This window comes from Melopsittacus undulatus, chromosome 6 (assembly GCF_012275295.1).
Source record: "Melopsittacus undulatus isolate bMelUnd1 chromosome 6, bMelUnd1.mat.Z, whole genome shotgun sequence".
Taxonomy (NCBI): Eukaryota; Metazoa; Chordata; class Aves; order Psittaciformes; family Psittaculidae; genus Melopsittacus; species Melopsittacus undulatus.
The window spans coordinates 25,006,779-25,025,573 of record NC_047532.1 but is presented as its reverse complement, the minus strand read 5'-3'; the positions used below and the strand labels follow the sequence as shown (position 1 = coordinate 25,025,573).

The window sequence follows — 18,795 nt, the reverse complement described above, 5'->3', positions numbered from 1 at the left end:
TTTGCTCCAAGCCTCATCCAACCTGGCCTTGAACACTGCCAGGGATGGGGCAGCCACAGCTTCTCTGGGCACCCTGTGCCAGGGCCTCAGCACCCTCACAGGGTATCTAACCTAAATCTCCCCTCTGTCAGCCCAAAGCCATTCCCCCTTGTCCTGTCACTACAAGCCCTTGTCAAAAGCTCCTCTCCATATTTCTTGTCAGCCCCTTTAGGCGCTGGCAGCTGCTCTAAGATCTCGCCAGAGCCTTCTCCAGGCTGAACAAGTGATCTGTATTTGTGAAGAAGTTAAGAAATAATTTTCAAGATGCAGTGCATTCCCAAAGTTCAGTCCTGTGACCATGAAGTAAGAAATGCCACGAGGCTGTAGCTTGGGACAGATGTGGATGTTCATGTTGCTCTGACAGCAGCGCTTTCTGGTTGCTGTGCTGCTGGCACGGTGATGCAGACTGGGTGTGGGAAATGAGATCTGGTGATGGGCTTGGGAGGAGCCAGGGCTCAGAATCACAGAATGGTTTAGGTTGGAAGGGATCTTAAAGCTCATCCAGTTCCAACCCCCTGCCATGGACAGGGACAGCTTCCACTAGATCAGGTTGCAGAGGGAAAGCCCTGGTGTGCTGGCAACTGTACCGTGATGCCTCAGGTGCAGAAAAAAGTTTGTCCCCATGACTAGAGTAGAAAACTGGAAGAAATTTCACAAACTTATGTGGGTGCTGGATTGACTCCTGTAGCTCTTGACCCAATTCTGGAAGAAGTCATGTTTGTCATCTTCAGTACATGGCAGTTATAGACTGTAAGGGTGGGAAGCAGTGTGGAGCACCTCGAATGAGACTGTCAAATCCCCCTGCATCATAGGGTGTGCGTGCAATGCTGTGTGAGCTGTTAAATGCACTGCAAACTCTTTGGTGTTGTATACAGCAAAATCATCTGTAGCTGGGACCTGTCAGTATATGAGTGAGTACATATATTTAAAATACTATTTTCTTCACAAAGGATTAAAAGCAAACATGAAATAATTGAAGCTGAAAGTTAAATGTTTCAGATAAGCAAAATGAAATAGTATTTAAGCAGTATTTGGCTGAGCACATGAAACTGGAATTTGATGCATCTGTTGTTACCAGTACTCATTTTTATAAGGAAGCAGGAGCCATTTTCATCCAAGTTACTTGTTCCAATCAAAATTGAAGGAACAAATAAAGTACTGAAAAATAAGTTAATTCTTACTTTTCCAGTCTGTGGATTAAAAACTTGATGTGGAGCCCTAAGGTCGTAAAAACAAAAAGTTAATGAATGGGCTTCCTTGCCCATCTTGTATTATTTCCTTCTTTCTAATGTGGTTTAAACGTACACACTGTATCCATAAATGCAGTTTTTGTTTATATGTGGCATCAATGATAGTTATTAATGGGGAGTTTTGGAGGTGTTTTTTATGTATCACACTGCATTTGGACAGAGATCTAACAGATTACAAAGGGGCTCTAGATAAACAGAGCTGTAAACTCACTGAGATGTTTGTATATTTTTGGTTAAGAAAGGAAATAACAAGTCTGGTGTAACACTGTGCTTAGCTGCTGATTTTATTTTATTTTTTAATTTGTCAGAAGGTAAGAAATCACTTTTTCATGAAGAAGATCACTAAAGGGCAACCAAAAGAAGAAAAAAATACCTGTGAATGGTGAAGGAGTCTTTGTTGCAATCAGTTGGGTTTCTTTCCTTGCTGAGGGTGTTCCTCTTTGGCTGCTCATGGAGCCCTCAGTGTTGGCTGCTTGTCAGTGCTGATGTCAAATATAAACTTTTAACTCTCATGCAGATACTTTGTTTACTGGAGAATTTAGTCTCTCAAGGACTGCAGATTTCTGTAACACAGACCCCAAGGTCAGCTGGTGTTTGCTGAAGTGCCTCCTCTGTCTGCATCAGAGTTTTTCTATTTTATTCCTCTGCTTTACAGTTCTTTTGTTCCCAAACCATTGGGTTTGGATTGACACATGTTTTTCCACCTCCCCAGCCTGACTGCTGCCAAAAGTGGATTTTGGTTTTCAAAAGTCTGAGCAAGAGCAGTTTGTCCATTTTGGAATATGAGGTTACTATTCATTATGAAAATACCAACGGTTTAGGTTTCTAAGTTAACATAAGTGGACATGGGAGTTACAGAGGAAGAATTGGTTTTCATAATACTGAACTATGGTCTGCTGAAAATCATAGGCTGTGTATTCTTAGGGTTGGGTTTTTTTTGTCTTCCTAAGCTAAAATGCTATGGCAGATGGAGGATCTGCCATGTAGGTAGTGATGTTTAGGAAAATAGGAAATAACTGGGATGATAAAAATAACTGTCATTAACTTATTTTATTATGTTTTCTATTTTACTGTTGTGTCCTACAGATTGTTAACAATGAATGTGTTTACTTTTCTGAGTAAAAACTACAGATACCTCCTTCAGTCCAGGAAAGTAAGCTTGAAATGTTTGTTCCTATTAGTTTCAGTTCCTGCCTGATGCTGGCTTAGCACTGAGCACAGTCTGAAGGCATTACTCCTCCTGTGTGCGGGTAGGGAATTGCCATTGAGCTGGATTTACTAGGGAAGGCTTTTGGTAGCTGCCTATTTAATTTTTCCCCTGTTTCTTTCTTTCTTATTTGGAATAAATGAGTAATTCAGTAACATCAGCTGTTGCTGTCTTGGCAGAATATAAAGAGTAATTGAGAACTTTGGAATGGGAAGTATGCCGTGTTGGGAATTTGTATTGAAAACAGGACACATTCATGCAGCTTCTTGCCCTGACGTCAGAATTACAGTAATTAAGTACTTACTTGAAAGGTTTTGCTTTGTGCTGCTTTTGTGCAGGTTAAGCAGTGATGTGGAGCTGCCCACTCTATAACTTTCATTTTGTCCACTTCAAAACTTTTTAAAGCTTTTTGGGAAGGGTGGTTATAAATGTAATAAGCAATTTGAGAAACTAAACATCTCTAAGAAGAGTTTTCCCACAGCACTTGAGACATAATAATAACAGCTGTGTTCTGTCTCAAGCTTTTGTAACCCATTTTAATTTTAAAATCAAATCAATACTGTTCTTTTAAAATGGGATATTGGTATTGTTGCTTTATATTTTGAAGGAAGTACTATGGAATCACAGTCAACTTCTTGAGGTCCTTTCCAATCCTAACTATTCTATGATTCTATGATTCTATTAACTTAGAATGAGGGGTCTTTTAACTTGTTATTGTAAATAAAACCCAAAATCGTTGCTGATGGACTATTCAAAATAATTTTACACTTCTAACATTTGTATGGCACCTTTGCCATTGAATCAGTTGCAAAGTGCTCCCGGCTCCAACTGTCTTAATTTCTTCGTGTCTAATGGAAGGAGAGAGGTGCCAGGGGTATGTATGCCATACAGGTTCCCTTCTTGGGAGAATGAAGGCAGCTGGACTGTCATCAGGCATGGAACTTGATGCAGCCACAGAGGTGTAACTCCGTTTAAATGCTGCACATGGGAGAAACCCATGTATTATGATCTGTTATTAATGCCTGTGTATAACTGGCCATGGACATGACACAGTTTCCTTAATCAACAGAGCACACAGTTGACTGTAAAACTTCTCTGTTAGCAGATGACTTTCACAAATTAATCTAAGTTTATTAGTGCTAACAGAAGGTGTTTGGAACCAGAATTACTGCTTATTTCACAAATGAGAAGCCAGAGACTTGAGGTCACAGGACATCTGTTCAATAGCTTCTAGGGATTAATAGCTCTATCTATGAAAAACCAGGCTGGCGTGCCCTGTCTTCTGCAGGTGGAAGTATGTGAGGTGGGTCATGGTATTGCTGCATCCCCACAAATATTGCAGGCTAAAATTTGTCAAATTTCTGGTGCCCATGAACAGTAGGAATACAGTAATAATAAATGCGTGGGTATCAGTACCTTAAAAAACAAAAAGAAAGGTGCTACTGTATTTAAGGATTTTGCCCTTACAGATAACCATGACTTGTGAAGGCATAAGTGAGAAGAGCCAATCTCTAATTGTTCTCTGTCCTGTTTCTGTCCTTTCCTCCTTGGTTATAGCATTGGATTCAGACAGCTGCATTCACGTCAGTGTGGCTACCAAAGCTATGTCAGGTTTGCAGTACTCCACAGCTGTCATGCTTTTTCCTCATTGAAGTTTTTCTTTTTTAAGTGGTACAGAGGTATTTAGCTGTACTACACAGTTCTAAAAACATCAACAGTTAATCTCTGTCCTGTAAGAAGCAATTACTCCTGAATTTTTATGCATCTCAGTAATGTGAAATGATTTCCCCATCTTTCACCATCTTTTTTATTTATTAAAACCCTCTTTGTTCTGACCTGACGTGGCCCATTCTCTCTACCAGATTGTTTCATTTCACTTTATTAATTTATTCTAATTCTATTACTAATTTATTATACTGCCTCATACTTTTAAAGACTGTTCTGAATTCAAAGAGTCAACTACAGAGCTGTGTGCTTGCTTTGATGGGAAAGTGATAAGAGTCTTCCCTCACTCTGACTTCTCAAGTAAACAAGACTTCAGTGGCATGAATGCCTGAGGCGTGTTCTGTTGGAGGGAGGAGTTGCCACAGTTGTAGGATTACTTCCATGGTCCAAGGTAGAACGTGGGTACGAGTGACCATGCTACCTCCCACTGTACCCTGCTAGCCTTTGTGGCTTTGCCCTTAACTTGACTGTGAAAAGGGCTAGTTTCATAGTTTCTTGAGGGATTCATAGCAAATGACTGCATGGAAATCATGGTGTGAGAGGGTGGTGTTAGGTTCCCTCTGGTTTCTTTGCAGGGGAGCTGTAGCTTTCCTGTTACTAACAGAATAAATATTGTCACCTTGGCTTGAGCACTGTTATAAGAAAAAAGTTAGGGTATTTCTAAGATGTTCATAGAATCATGGAATGGTTTGGATTGGAACAGACCTTAAATCTCATCCAGTTCCAACCCCCTGCCATGGGCAGGGACACCTTCGATGAAATTGGGTTGCTAAAAGCCCCATCCAGCCTGTTCTTGAACACTGCTGGAGTGAGCAGCCACAGCTTCTCTGTGCCAGTGTCTCACCACCCTCACAGGGAAGAACTTCTTCCTGATATCTTATCTCAGTCTCCCCTCTATTATCTTGAAGCCATTCCCTCTTGTCCTGGCACTTCAGGCCCTTAGAAAAAGTCTCTTGAGAGAGGAGTATGGGGAGAATCCCCTCCCTTGACCTACTGGTTACACTCTTTTTGATGCAGCCTTGGGCATGGTTGGTTTCTGGGCTGCAGGCACACACTGCCACTTCCTCTTGCAGAAGCCAAGTTCTAGTTCTGTGAACAAAGGCCTTGAATGTGCTGTGATGAGCAGCTCTGCTAAGTTCTCATGATCCCTGGCAGTGGTCAGGCTGGTCCTGTGAAGGCTGCTTGTGCAGCTCTTGATTTCCTCTGAGGCTGGCTGTAGCTTTCTAGGTCAGCAGTGAAATCCTGTTTTGGTGCAAACTGCCCTGTGCCAGCCTTTCTTGGCTGTCTTGGATGCACTCAGAGAACTTGCCCAGGTTTCAAGTCTTGGTGGTGTGAAAGTTGCAGAGGGCCATGTGGTCCCTGATGTTGGTTATGAGCAAGGGAGTTTTGGCCTCTGCTTCAGCCCAGTGTAACTGGGGGAGAGCCACATTGTCCAGTTACACAAATGATGCTAGTTTGTGGAAGGAGCACGCAAATAGCGTGCAGCTGAGCTAGTCTGGTATCATAGTTGACCCAGCTTTGAGCAGGAGGTTGGATGTAGACTTCCACTGACCCCTTCCAGATTGAGTCCTTCTGTGGAAGTGGTTTGCATGGGGTTATGTCTGTGTATTGGATGTTTGCATGTTACAGAAACAAGAATAATGTGAAAAACCTTTGAGAGATTTTTCTGTAGTTTCTAAAGATGCTATATTTTTTTTATTATTATTTTGCTGTAAACTTATATTAATCTCATTGTATTTTTTTGGGTTTTTTGGTTTTTTTTTACTTTTTCAGTCAAAATGTTATGGCCAGGCTTTATTGGCTGAAGTTTACAAGCATCTGAATTTGATTGAATCAGACTACTTTGGGATTGAGTTCCAGAACATCCAGTCATATTGGGTATGTACAGTTCCCTGATTACTTACTTTTTCTAGTTTTAGGACTCACATGCAGAAAATGTTACCGAAACATAAAGAATGCTGATAGCATTAATACCTGCTGGTCTAGGGCCAATGAAATACAGTAAAGCTTGTTTAGTTTCTATTTCTTCTGCAGAGCATCCAAACTGTTTCTGCATCTAATAATGTTCTTCAGATCCTCACCTGTCTCTCAGACAAAGTAACTAGTAAGGACTAAACATAATTGTCTTGTTACAATTTATTGTTTAGAGGGATGGGGGAAAAGAAGAGTTAAGCATCCAGAACACCTTAGTTTTATGGATGATTCTTTTTCAAGAACAGCAGTTATCTTTCTTTAAGAATTATGTTTCTTTAAGAATGCTTGTCAGAAGAGAAAAAAATGTGAGAAGCTGATAGTGAATGAAAATCCTTAAGCTGATAAGTAAGAGAGATAGAAAGGAAAAAAAAGTTGGACCGTATCATGTTCTCCAGGCCTTCTGTAACTGTAGCCTGGCTCCTGTGCACAGTGTGTGTTTTGGCATGATTTCTGTCTTCTTGGCAGGGCTGGTGTGCTTTTGCTGACTTGGCTCTTCTTCTGTCCAGATGAGCTTTAAGCACAGATCGGTGGTTTTACTATTGATGCATGATAAATGTCGAATCAAATAGATAAGTACACTTTTGTAAAGCAAGGGAATTGCTGCCATACTGCAGTGAGGAAGAAATGCCTATTCATAAATTACTGCTTGATTTTAATTTCCTTTTGATGTTTTCATATTGTATTCAAATAGCAATGTCAGTTTGTAATTTTTTCTCTTTAATTTCAGATTTGGCTAGAGCCTATGAAACCTGTTATTAAGCAAGTACGACGTAAGTGCTTTTTAAAAAGGAAGTTTTCCTTAATTTACATATGCTTTGCATGGGTTGCTTTCACAATTATTACTTGATTTACTGGTTATGCTTCCCTGAAAATTGTACTTGGTAGGGGTGATAGTGATTCCTGTTTGGGCATGCAAACCTGATGTTTTTAATATGTAGTATGTGGTGGGTGGAATGGAAACTTACTGAAGGTAGGCTTCTTTCTGTGTGATAAATATCTAGGTAGATTGGGTCAGCTGGTGTTATCGTTGAAGGGAAACATAACACTTGCTGTTTGAGAGCTTTTGTAAGTTGTGTTGTTTTATGGTGGAAAGAAAAAGGAATATTCTGGCTTATTACATCCATCATATGGGAGGAGGCAGCTTCTACAGTACTGAAATCCTGTCTGAGAGCTGATACACTTTCAGAAGGGATGAAACAAAACTGCACTCAGAGCTTGCTGACACACAGGAAATTTCAGTGGGGTTGGTATTCCCATGTCATTCTCAAAAACTCTCTCAGTGTGCTCTGGAGCACTTTTGCTAAGAGAGCAGAGGTAGGGATTGCCTACTCAGTGCATGGCTGCAGCTTCAGAGTCCTCTTTGCTTTGGTTACAAAATTTATTTCTGCTCTTTTGCCAGGAGGATATTGCAATAGCAGTGCTATCTTTGCTTTATGCTACTCTAAAAAGTAGTGCCAGATACACTTTAAAAGCTAAAAATAGTAGAAGAATACAGTATGATAGTTCTTCAGATGTTGAAAGATTAGATCAGACTTATTTTTTCCCCTTAGAACAGGGCTAAGCTGCTTGCTTGTTTTCTGTTTGTGTAGGGCTTTGTGGAAGAACAAGACCAGGAGGGCTATGATAGATTCCTACTGCTTCCAAAATCTTAATTGAAAAATGTGGAAAATTAGTACTGAGAGGTAGTTCCGAGTTACTCTTCTGCCTAAAACTGATTTCCAGAAAATAAAAATATCACCAATTCCACCTAGATTTGTTTTTTAACTCTAAGGTCATATTTTTAACTTTTAATGACATTGTTTTTAAGCAAAATAGCTGAACCACCTATAAAAGAAGGCTTTCTTAGAATGGGTATATAATCCTTCCATTCTATTTCCACCCAATTTCAACCCAACTCTAATTCAACCCAAGTGCCATCTTTTTATATACTCCACACAGTAGGCTTGCTTTGTTTTTACAGTGCTCCTGGCTGGAAAGAATGATGTCTTAGTCAAAAGGTCTGATGGTCTGCAATGTTGCTTGATTACTCTTTCTGTATCCTCTTCTATTCCATATAAATGGTCTATATTTATATATAAATTATATATATAAGTATATACCATATAAGTGGTATAGAATGGCACTGGGAAAACTTGGCTTTAGATCATAGGCTGATGCCCGTGTGTTCCCTGATAGTACATATGACAGTACATTGCTCTAAAATGGTCTAAAACAACGGGGATGTGCTAAAATTTATGACTGCTCCTCTGCATAGTTGCAAATGGGTTTTCTTGTTGTAAAGTGTTATGCTGCCGACTATTCCAAATAGTCACTTAGGATTCTGTTTAGATTTAAATGATAAATTATTTTTTTTCCTGTAGTCAAGGTTGACAAGGGCAGTGTTAAATATGGGAGGATATGGGTATTAACGGGCATGCTGGGAGTCACATTGGAGCCAGCTGGGTCCAGCCAGACTTGTGGATTCAGTTCATCAACCACTCTGGTGGTGGTGGTTGGTGCTGGGAGAGTCTGTGGGATGTGTCTCCACCTTCCTCCCTTTCTGGGAACATCTCACTGCACTGCTTTTGTGGGGAGTCAAGTTGTTGCTTTGAGGTATTATTATAGCTTTAGTGGTGCACAAGCCTGTTTTTACAGCATTGAGACTCCAGACTTACCTTGGAAGTAGTATGAGTAGTTTTTAGAGGAACTACCTACTGCATCCCTGTTGATGTGGACAGTCTATACCCCATAGACAGGCTATAGTTAGCTGTCAGGCTGAAAGCTGGCTAGACTTCATGTGTGTTTTATGTCTCTGCTTGCTGGAAAACATAATATGCATGTGCTCATGAGGGAGAGTTTTTTGTGAAATTACAACCTTTTCTTACAGGACCAAAGACTACAATGCTTCGTCTAGCTGTAAAGTTTTTCCCTCCAGACCCGGGTCAGTTGCAAGAGGAATATACTAGGTAAAGTATTTTTTGCAGAAGTTGATTTGCGTTACTTACTGAAATAAAAGGAAGGGAAGGGCAGAGGGATATTGTATCTGTTGCTAAACAAAACTTTCATTGAAGTGAGAGCAAAAGAGCACTTTTTATTAGTTAGTGTCACAGTTTTATCATACACATGGTGGCAGATGACAATTACTGGAAAAAATATTGCTCAAAGCAGAAAATAGTCCAGAATAGGGTTTGCCAAACAACATGGTATCAAGAGATGAGATATAGAGGAAATGCTAAAATTTATAAGCAGGACATATATAAAATAATCAGTACATATTTTAATAAATGAATTATCTTTTAAACTTCTGAAGTCCATACTTTAAGTATCCTACAACTAGCAAACACGCTTTACTGTTCACCTTTTTTCACTGGTGCTCATCATGAGTAACTTCTGCTGATTGCCATTTAATCTTTGGTAAATTAAGCAGACCTTAATCTACTTACTAGCATCTGGGAACATGGGTTGAAGTCTGTGCCTCTAACAAGGACATTACTCAGGATTTTAATGTTAAAAGAACTCATTTAGTGCTTCTCCCAGTTGTGCTACTTTTAATTGGAATTCCTTTTAGGGATCCGCAGAGGTTCCTTATTATACTTCAGACTTACTTTAGAACAAAGAAGCGCGATGACTGCTGTGATATGGTACAATTGTCTCTTTTACTGATAAATAACATCTAAATATTTCATTTGCTTCCAATTTTCTTATGTTAATTGCAGCTTCTTGTAAGAATTTCATTAGAAACACAGCCATTGGGAACAGGAACTATATTTTTGCCCATTACTGAAGCATTTTTTGTGGAATTCTGGTCCGTGCTTAGAGCATCTGTGTGTTTCATAATGCTGTTAATGTTATGTACACTTTATAGTAACTATATTGAAGAATTCATTCATACATTCATAAAAATACGTTAAAATTAGTTTAGGTTACAGAATTGGTCCTTACCAGAATACTTTCAAGGCTGCCATGTTTCTATCTTCTTCCATGTTCATCTGTCTTCCATCTTCTATCCTTGTATGTTTTGCAGGCAGTTTCTTACTTACACAAAACTGTTTGCCATAGATCTATTCCTCTTTAACAACTGATTGAGAAATACTTTAGTTAAATGAGTATAGGAGTATAAGAGAAGGAAATTTCATTTCTTACTGTCTTTGTAGGCTTCTGGCATTGTAGTCTTGGAAAATACAACCAGTAAGTAAATTCAGTGCTAGCAGAAATCCTTATTATTTTTGCTAACAGAATATTAGAATTAGTGATGTTCTTCCATCTTTTTCGAATAGATAAAATCACATGAAGTATTAAGTTTCTTTCCAGCTAAAAATGAGAGCTGCTGTTACTTCAGAAATCAAACTTGTTAAAAGCACAGTGCTCCTTCTGCTGCCTTGTTCCTATGTGTTCATTTATGCTGATAAATTGCACTGGATTAATCACGGATTATTCAGTTTGATCTGACCATTCTTGCAAGCAAGACTTCTGTGTTACCTTGTTTTTGGAGAGAGGGAGAATTAGGAGATTCTGATTTTATAAAACCTTGCTCAGTTGTTCCATCGTTCTTTCATGTGTCAGGGTGGTACTTATAACTCCAGTACTTGTAACTCTCTCTCAGGTACCTGTTTGCGTTGCAAATCAAGAGAGACTTGGCAGAGGAACGACTGACCTGCAGCGACAATACAGCTGCTCTTCTGGTCTCTCATCTTCTCCAGTGTGAGTATCACAATTGCATTTGACATCAGGTGATGTTGCCATTGTTAACCTGAGTTAAATAGCATACAGAATCTTTCGTAACTAGAAGAATTTTCTGTCTCAAGCGTGATTCCTTCTCTACATGTAGTAAACCTGTTTATTTTGAACACTGGGATTCTCATCAGGGCTTGTTGTGGTGAAGAACAGCTGGTGCTTATGTATGAGATCACTTTGGCTTTATGGAGACTGTACAAAACCAAACACCTTGCATGTTGTCTGCTTTCCCTGGCTCTGCAAACTGGGTCACTAGCATGCTTTATCTTCTAGACAGCTGCTCCCATCTGCCTCTGTGCATCCTTGGCTTTGTTTCTCACTTTCCCTGTGGCTGGGGGTGATAAGCATATAGAGACTAGGTTGAAGTAAAACTAGACATGTGCCAGGACAAGTTCAACAGTAGGATCATCAGCAGCTGTCCTCCTTGCTGGGAGTGAAAATGGAAACGGGAAGCAATTAATTTGGAAGCTCCCCATGTTGCTGCTTGCTTAGTCTGTACATGCCTAAACACCTATAATGTGGCCTTTAAGATGAGCAGGTTGAAAAACATGAATGCGTTCAGACACCAAATCAGCCAGAGCAGCTGCCAAATGATAGCGTTTACAAATCTGTAACCTGAGCTGCAGAAATGGGGTTTTGTGCCTCCTTGCTGAGTTGAAACTAAAGCTGCACTACTAAATGGTTATTAGCTATCTAATTCTGCATTGTAATATAATAATACAATTGTAATAATATTAGTTATGGTGATTTCATTATGAGAGCAAATCTAAGTTGTTTGTGTGCTGTCAGTGAGCGACATGGTTAAACTTTGCTCATGATTTTGCAGCAGTGCAGTGTGGAGCTGGTGAGCAAATCTCAATGCCTGGCCTTGCTTAGTTTGCTTCTATTGTACTAGAAAATCAGAACTGAGAAAGAATACGATTCTTTTTAAGAGAAACTATTTTACAGAAATACCTTTCAGTTTTCTCTCTTGTTTCCTATGATGGCTTGATTTTAAGCAGGATATTGCTGTGTTCTCTTAAAGAGCAGCTGCTTTGGATGGGATTATTAGTTCACATAGTCCAGTCTCCTTTCTCTGACAGTAGTTGATAGCAGATGTTATGGGGAAGGCCTTCGAAACAGAGCAAGTATGTGGCAATACTTCCTTTGCTTTGTCCATCCTGTAATGTTTGCATGTGGCCTTTGTAAGTTGAAGACTGACTCTGCATCTCTCCAAGTTGCTGTTGATGAATTTTGCTTCCATGTGTTTGTCTAACTTTCAAATTTGCTTATGTTTCTGGCATCCTTCCATGCTAATGAGCTTCACAGCTTAGATTTCTGGGAGGTTTGTAGGATAACGTATACCGTTTTGTCTTTTTAAAGCTTTCGCATTTTAATTTCATATTGTAACTTTATATTTCATTATCAGAAAAGTGTAAATAGCTTTTTAGAATGTATTTATTCAGCTTATAGTTTTTATATACATGTGCCATACATTCTGCCTGCCTCGTGCTTTTCTTTCCCATGCCAAAGACTTTTGGTCATTTCACGTCTTATCAGATGGAAGCTGTTCTGCACTTCTGATTTGTGCTTTTTTCTTCTGTAAACCTCTTCCTAAATCCACAGCATAATTTCTGAAAGGCTTGGATATGTGAAGGGGAGACCAAAATTCAAGATGTAGGCACTGTGGGAATGTGCAGTCACATAACACTGCTTTCTCATTTGCCATGTATTTATTTTATACAATACCCAACATGTAATATGCCGTCCTGCCAGGTAGGCTTGTTCATAACTATTTTACATCTATTTAGAAAACTTAAATTGAAATATGCTGGTTTTGTTATGAGATACCTGTAACAAAGAAATGATTAGACAACCTTGCAGGTCTTCTACAAGTCTCACATCTTTGACTGTAAAGAAGTCAAAGTCTGAATTTTCCAAACAATGTTGAAATGCTGCTGTAATCCCCAGGAAGTCTGCTTGGGATAAATGTGAATGTTTTGTAAAATGAAGCTGGATACAAAATGTGATGCACAGATTTGTAGCACTTAAAGGAAAATACATTCTGGCTTTTGGGATCTCTGTAATTCCTTACCAAGTATTTTCAGTCATTGTTCCTTTTCCACTATTTCTTAGTATTCTAACATGGTTTTGTTTTCTGTAATAGCTGAAATAGGAGATTTTGATGAAGCAGAGGATCGAGAACACCTTAAAACAAACCAGTATTTTCCAAATCAGGAAAGAATTGAAGGAAAGATTCTGGAGTTCCACAGGAAACATGTGTAAGTCGGAATTAATGTGTACCCTTACTGTGTACTCCTGGCAAGCAGGTGGACTGGCTTGGTGGAGGTTGAGTATGCTGCACAGTAGGATGGTGTCAAGGTTGTGTAAGTTAAATACCAGTTACATCTAGCAAGTAAGGTTGGATGTAATAATAGTTACATAGTTAGGACCAAGTTTTTGGGCAGTATTTTTTCTCAAGTGATTTTTTTCAGTTTACCTTTAATTACATTTCACAGAAAGCTATCACGAGCTTATAAGAATAGTTTTAGGCAAAATCGTTCTTCAGAATATCCAGTCTACAAAGTTTAGGTTCAGCTTGTCATCAAATGCATAGGCCTTGCTTTTTTCTAAGTTATTAAAAAACAATTGCATTGTGTTCATTCTGTGTATTAAGCATAACGAAGATGTAGAAGGATGGAGGGAGTGGAAGAGAAATAACTTTTATCAGAGTTTATGCAATGCCTCATATTACAGCTAGAGTATTTAAATAAATAAAGTTTCTTGGGGACAAAGAAACTATTTGCCACAAATATAAAATTAATTCCAACACATGGTCTGGAACTGCATAAATGAATGCTTTATTATTTGAAATACCAGCTTCTTCCACTGTGCACATTCAATGTATAGTAAGGTCATGTGTTTCCCCGTCTAATCTGGCTGGCTTTAAAATGTGAAAATCTACTCAGTGTGTGCAGTGTAAGTAAGTAAGCAAGCTTGGTAAGTAAGCAGATTTGGAATAGGCAATCATAGAATGGTTTGGGTTGGAAGGGTCCTTAAAGCTCATCCAGTTCTAACCCCCCTGCCACGACAGGGACACCTTCCACTAGACCAGTTTGCTTCAAGCCTCGTCCAGCTGGCCTTGAACACTGCCAGGGATGGGGCAGCCACAGCTTCTCTGGGGAACCTGTGCCAGTGCCTCAGCACCCTCACAGTGAATGATATTTTTCCTAATATCTAATCTAAATCTCCCCTCTGTCAGCTCAAAGCCATTCCTTCTTGTTTTGTCACTACAAGTCCTTGTAAAAAGCCCCTCTCCAGATTTCTTGTTGGCCCCTTTAAGGACTGGAAGCTGGTCATGCTCCTTTTGATGCAGACCAGGACACGGCTGGTTTCTGGGCTGCAGGTGCACACCACCAGTTTATGTTGAGCTTCTCACTGACCAAAACTCCCAAGTCCTTCTCCTCAGGGCTGCTCTCAGTCCAGTTTCTGCCCAGCCTGTATTTGTGCTTGGGATTGCCCTGACCCAGGCGCAGCACCTTGAGCTTGGTCTTGTTGAACTAAATGAGGTTCAACACTGTCCCAGCTCTCCAGCCTGTCCAGGTCTGTGGATGACATCCCTGCCCTGCAGTGTGTCAGCCACACCGCACATCTTGCTACCGTTGGCAAACTTGCTGAGGGTGCACTCAGTCCTACTGTCCCTGTCGCCAACAAAGATGTTGAATAGCACCAGTCCCAGTAGTGACCCCTGAGGAACACCACTTCTCACTGATCTGCATTTGGACATGGAGTCATTGACCATAACTCTTTGAGTGTGACCATTCATCAAATTCCTTATCCACCATGTGATCCATCTGTGAAACCCATGCCTCTTCACTTTAGAGATAAGGATGTCATTCAGGACAGTGTCAGATGCCTTGCACAAGTTTAGGTAAGTTATGTCAGTTGCTATTCCCTTTTTCACCAGCGCTGTGGCCCCATCACAGAGGACCACCAGATTTATCAGGCACCATTTGCCTTTAAGTGAAGCCCTGTTGGCTGTCACCAATCAGCCCCTTGTTGTCCATGTACCTTATCATAGTTTCCAGGAGGATCTGCAATATGATCTTGCCAGGCACCAAGGTGAGACTGACAAGTCAACATATGATGCTTGTGGAAGGGTAGTCAACCTCCATGGAGGTTCTGTTGTGACCAAAATACTATTGGAAGATCAGGGTTTGCATTCTATATTTGCCACAGCTTTTAAGCATACAGTGTTAATACTGGTGAGAAATTCCTGATAGCTCCCAACCATAATGGCCCTAACATTGGTCATGCAGTTCTTGGAGACAACAGGTTAAATTAAGATAAAGTGTTTGATAAAATAGTGACAGAGGTTCCATTTCACCCATTGGGTGTAGTTTTTGAGACCTTCCATATTAGGATTTGGCAGTTTGAAGTGCTTTTGTTAGCTGTAAATATCCAGCTGCACAGTTTCTTATGGTTGTGTGTCTTAATCCAAATACTGTATTAGACATCTAAATTCTCCTTTTGCTCTGGGATTGTTGCTGGCTGACTTTCATTTAAGATAGAACAAGGATGTTACTCAGGGCAGCATCTGTGTTCAAGGCTAAGAAATATATTGTGTTATTAGAAAATCAGCTCCTAAGAACTTCAATAATTAACTTCTTTTTGTGATCACTCATTTTCAGTTATACTGAATTACCAGTAGTGATGGGATTTCAGTTTCAGTTCTCAGTGAAATCAGGTGTTTGTTACTTTTTTTCCTGCTTTTGAACCTTTGAGGTGCATGTGGAAACAGTGGAGGAACAAACACATTTTGAAGTGATTTTGAAGTAAAATAAGATGCATGCTGGGAGTCTTCACCTTAGGAGACAGTAGCTTGAGAAAGGAAACCACTGATTTCATAGAAATATTTCACTATTTTTCTCATGTCAAAAGTACTGAAACAATTAGACAATGACTTCAAGTGGTTAAAGGAGGAACATCCTCATACAGCTCGTAAGACCATGGTGAAACTTACTGATTCAAGATACTGTGGAGTCTAAAGGTATAAATGCCTTCATGAAAGATTTAGGCACCATTATGCAGTACAGGCTGATTGCTTTAAAATTAGAGAAGAAATGTGGGTTTTGTAGTTTCGGGTAAGTTACATCCAAACCATCCACGGAACAGCCCTTTGTTAATCATGTGCCCAGATCTGATTGAGTTGCTTTTGCTTGTGGGGAATTTTCTTGTCTTCCTTTTCTTCATGGAAAGGTCGTTACTGTCTCTTGAGTCAGTGAGGGACTGGTAATTCTACTAATTAGGGTCGAGCTTTTGTTTCAAACAAGTTACTTCTAATTGTTCTTCACAGTAAGGAAAAGTTTGTTTTTTTTGCCTGTCAGGAAGAAGTCGGTGGAAGGTTAATACAAAAAGATTCCATGTTTTGTAAGTGTACTTTTCATTAGGTTAATGAGAATTGCATCTAACACAGCCATGTTATTAAAATGATTGCAAATCTTATTTTAAGGCAGTGTTTTGGTAGTGTACATTCAAACCATGTTAAGATTAAAAGCTGACGTGTGTGGTTAGAAACTGTTACAACAGAACATTAGTGGTACCTGAGTACCTTGAACTCATGTTTCCAATCACCCCGCGCCTTTGGAAAAATTTTTGTTAGAGAGACGTAATTTTGGAAGCACTGCAGTCCTAAAAATAGCTGAGACTTCCTTACAAGTCTCCTCTCGCTTCCCTTACCCAGGGAGTATTTGCCACCCTTTTCCATTTTTAGTAGTTGTGAACGTCGTGTGTTTTCTCAGAGCTCATCCACATTTTTTTCCCTTGTTTCTGTTAGAAAGAGCAAGCAGGAGTGTGGACCTTGGGCATTTGCCTCCTTGGTGATGGGCAGTCCAGTTAAATGGACAAAATGCTTCTCATTATCCCTGTGCATCATGTTTCTATTTTTTTTTTGATCTTTATTTTCTTCAGTTGACATTATTTCCCCACTCCAGCTTCAGAAGACTGGTGTTTTCTTCCACTGATGATTGCTTTTGACGAGGCTTCTTATCTAAACAGAGCCTCTGGAGATAAAAAACAATTTCTGGTCGCATGGCTCATCTCTGCATCATCATCTTATTTCTGCCTCAGTTTTCCTCCTCAGCAGCCATTGCTTTGCCTTGAGCACACTTACTCATGTACCAGTGTACAGGGGGTTTCTGTGCTGTATCAAGCCGGGAGCTTCAGTTTGACTTTCTTGGGCCAGAGTTGCAGCAGGAGCCTTCCAGTACTGTACGTAAGTTGGAGGAGCAGGAGGATGTGTATGGCTTTGCAGAGGGTATTCAGTCCCTTTGGATGATGTTATGGAGTGTCTCTGCACATTAGAAAGTTGTGGTTTGATGTTAATCTTTATTCTTTTTATTGCTTCACTGTAGCAACCATTAGAAATGGCAGAAGAGCATAAACCTGAAAAAAACAGAATGTGTGTATCCAATCCAGATAAAATACATCAGGAATGTTTATTCATAAAGATGGGAATTGAAACCTTATTTTCTATTAAATATACTTTTTTATTTCTTTCGCTTGTACCAATACTTTCTCTTAATTAATTCCACAAATATTGAAAGATGAGGTTTACATTTAAATTTGCAAATGTAGTAACAGTAAACAGGATGAATTACAGTTTTGGTATAGCACATCACCTGGTTGTTTCAGCAAAAGCCTGAATTAACTTTACTGATTTTATTTCTGTAGTTTATAAAAGGAAAAAAAAAAGAAAAAGTAGTTTATATTTTGAAGATGGTGTATTGGTGGTGGTGCAGTTAAATCCTGGCACCCTGGACACTCAAAATGCAGTGGTTTTGCCTTCCTGCAAGTAATGTGAGTAGAATACTTGCTTTGAGGGGAGTGTATTCTAGAATTAAAGGTAACATGATTTGCTTGCGTTCAAACCCCAGGTTTTTGTTTGTGTGTACATAGATAAATCAGGAAAGAAATTGAAGGCTTGATAGATTTATGTTTACCTTTACTGTTATCCTTCATGTCCTGTCATGGCTTGTTAACCTAGTTGCCTGTGATTTAAATTCTTTAAATTGTTTGTAAATGAGAAAAATGGTAACTTCAGGTTGCTCTGTAGTCTGAACAATTTCTACACATGCAGTGTTTGACACTTTATCTTTAAACTTCTCTACAAATCACTGGTTTTAAATGTTGTATAAATCACTTAACATTAAACAGCATTTATTTTGAATCCATTGCCTCACAAGTATTGTAGCATACAATCAGTATTTGTCTAAATGTATGTATGTATGTACGGGACCTTTAAACTAAGGCCTATTGCACTGACAGCAGTTTTTGCTGGAAAACACTTGTAATGGATAGTTTGTTGTCCATTGACCTGGGGAAGATTAAGTAGATTTATCTGCTTAATGGATGAGCAAAATTAGACCAGATTGTTTTCAGGCTGGTCTGTGCAGCTTAGTCTGCAGCAAACATCTGAGAGTAATTACTCTCAAACTGTTTCTCCTTTGTAACTGTGATGCAGGGTGAGTGCCCAACATTGCTGCACAGCTTTCCCCATTCAAGGCTCTTCCTTGTTTGGTAGGTACAGGCAGGTCCTGTGCATAAAAACCTTCTTAAATCTGGGCTGTTTTTTCAAGTCTTTCTGAGATGTGCTGTGCTTTGGCTCGCATCTAGTCGAACATAAAATAGCCATCAGTGGTTCTGCATCACTTGACTGTTTGTGAAGAACTTTTAGTACTATATGGCTCCAATTTTCTAGTCACCATTTTATCCTAATTTTTGTTTCCTTTCCCTTCCCAGCCTCCAGCGACCTTAGCATCAGCAGCACCCTATTTAAAAGACAAAGCACCACTTTCATTCTTAATGTCACTCTTTTCAGAAGAATTACAGCAGGAATTAGTGTGGGTG

General features: G+C 39.5%; 1 protein-coding gene across 3 annotated transcripts in view; it reads left to right on the top strand.

The window, feature by feature from the left end:
• Positions 1-18,795, top strand: part of FARP2 (FERM, ARH/RhoGEF and pleckstrin domain protein 2) — a 72,004-nt gene that overhangs the window by 16,888 nt on the left and 36,321 nt on the right. For all 3 annotated transcript variants that reach the window (XM_034064323.1, XM_034064322.1, XM_034064324.1), the window contains exons 3-7: positions 5,995-6,099; positions 6,923-6,965; positions 9,062-9,140; positions 10,778-10,875; positions 13,055-13,169. In XM_034064323.1, coding sequence (XP_033920214.1) covers positions 5,995-6,099; positions 6,923-6,965; positions 9,062-9,140; positions 10,778-10,875; positions 13,055-13,169 — 440 coding nt within the window. The remainder of the gene's footprint in view (positions 1-5,994; positions 6,100-6,922; positions 6,966-9,061; positions 9,141-10,777; positions 10,876-13,054; positions 13,170-18,795) is intronic.